Source organism: Aptenodytes forsteri, unplaced genomic scaffold (assembly GCF_000699145.1).
Source record: "Aptenodytes forsteri isolate BGI_AS27 unplaced genomic scaffold, ASM69914v1 Scaffold15, whole genome shotgun sequence".
NCBI lineage: Eukaryota > Metazoa > Chordata > Aves > Sphenisciformes > Spheniscidae > Aptenodytes > Aptenodytes forsteri.
Window position 1 is genome coordinate 11,344,783 of NW_008795129.1, and position 1,945 is coordinate 11,346,727.

Here is a 1,945-nt window from a genome sequence, read left to right on the forward strand (position 1 = left end):
GCCTGCACACTTGCATGCCCCGTTGCACACCTTATCGCACCCTGTGGCCCTCTGTGGGCTCCTCGTCCTTCACCCTGGTGCTGCGAGGGGCAGCGAGGCGTTGGGGTGGTTTGATCAGGGCTGGGGCTGGTGTGTGGGATCTCTCCGTCCACCTGGAGCCGGGTGGTCGCTGGCCTGCCCGAGCGGCAGATGGTGGCTGCCTGGGGACCCACCATCCGTCCCTCCGGGCGATTATTCACCCGTCACCATGGCAATAGAAAGGTCAGCGAAAAGATCCCGTGTGATTCCTGGGTCGGGTCGGTGGGATTAGGAGTGGCGCGGGAGGGAGGGCTAGGGGGAGGATAGGGCCCAGCCAGCCCTCTCCCCCGGCTCACCAGCTGGACTGTCCCCCTCGGGCACCGTCACCAGCTGAGAACTGACAAACTCTGGGCACCAGTGGGAAATCCTTGGGATGGGGCCGGGCCCCTCTGTCTGCTGATCCTGAGAGCTCAGCCCTGACCCTGTGGGTCCCATCTTGCATGGGGAAGGCCTGGAGCTGTGTGTGGGGAGAAGGGGCTGGGCTGGCATCAGGGGAGAGCAGAGGAGGGATGGGGCTGTGCTGATGGGGGCTTGGCTGGTCCTGCATCCTTCCTCCTCCTCCTCCTCCTCGCAGCAGGGTGTCTCTCCTCGCGGGGTGCCCCCAGCTGACCTGTGTCCCCTCTCTCTCTCCAGGCTGTTCCTCTAAGTCGTTCAAGCTGTACTCGCCAAAGGAGCCCCCAAACGGCAACGCCTTCCCCCCCTTCCACCCAGGCACCATGCTGGATCGAGATGTGGGGTGAGCTAGGGCCGGGGGAGGGATCTGCAAGGTTGGGGGTGCTCTGCAGTCTGCACCCCAGGGTCTCTCTTTTCATGCTCCCCAGCAGCGTACAGAGTCTGTGGCGCATAGAGTTGAGTTAGCACAAGGGGAGAGAGGGGATCGGAGCAGGCGTGGGTGGGACTGTGTAGAGAAAGGGCGATATTTGGGGTGAAGGGAGCCCCCAGGTCCCTGAGCTCTGTGGGGCCGAGCCCCTTGCCGGGCCAAGCCCCTTGCCAGGCCAAGCCCCTGGGATGACCCAGGACAGGGAGCACTCCCAGCTCCTGCTGAAACAGCCCCTTCTCCAGTCTCCGTCCTGCCTGGCACCAGCCCCAGCTGCAGAGGAGACGGGCACGTCTCCGGAGGGCCACAGGCCAGGTCCCGGGGGTGGTGGAGCAGCCACTGGTGTGGGAGCAGAGCCCAGTTTCAGGGGTGCAGGTCATGCCATGGGGCCGTCGGCAGCCAGGGTGCAGCCCGCACCATGCGTGGGGTCTTGCCTCCAGCAAGCCCGACCGCCTGCTGCTGTAGGCAGGGAAGGGGGAGCTGCGGCGAGCAGGGAAGGAGATACCCGCCAGCGCTGACCTGCCTGTGTTTCTCTGCCCCCCCAGACCTACTCCCATGTACCCACCGACGTACCTGGAGCCTGGAATCGGGTAAGCATGGGGGTCTGGCGGGGACCCCGCTGGGAGGGGAGCTGGTGCCCGTGGCGGGGATGCCTCGGCAGGGCTGACGCGCTGCTGGCCGCAGGGGTTTGCGGGGGTGTTGCCCAGCCCTGGAGAGGCTGGGGCTGACGCGCTGCTGGCCGCAGGGGTTTGCGGGGGGGTTGCTCAGACTCTGCCCAGCCCTGGAGAGGCTGTGTCCCCCCTGCCATGGGCTCGGGACCCCTCCCCACCCCATGGCTGCCTCCCCCTCTGACTGCTTGCTCTGCTCTCTGGGCAGGAGGCACACGCCGTATGGGAACCAGACCGACTACAGGATATTTGAGCTCAACAAGCGGCTGCAGAACTGGACAGAGGTGCTGGGGGAGCGAGGGGTGGCGTGGCCAGGGTTGGGGAGGTGCTCCCAGGTGTGTGTTTAGGGGATGGGGTCCTCTGCGCTGCCTGCTCTCGCGAG

At 66.2% G+C, this 1,945-nt stretch overlaps 1 protein-coding gene across 2 annotated transcripts in view; it reads left to right on the forward strand.

The window, feature by feature from the left end:
- The first annotated feature begins 715 nt into the window (after positions 1-715).
- LDB1 (LIM domain binding 1) overlaps positions 716-1,945 on the forward strand; it is a 4,727-nt gene continuing 3,497 nt past the window's right edge. For both annotated transcript variants that reach the window (XM_009277806.2, XM_019471671.1), the window contains exons 1-3: positions 716-814; positions 1,441-1,485; positions 1,772-1,847. In XM_009277806.2, coding sequence (XP_009276081.1) covers positions 795-814; positions 1,441-1,485; positions 1,772-1,847 — 141 coding nt within the window. In that variant the 5' untranslated portion in view covers positions 716-794. The remainder of the gene's footprint in view (positions 815-1,440; positions 1,486-1,771; positions 1,848-1,945) is intronic.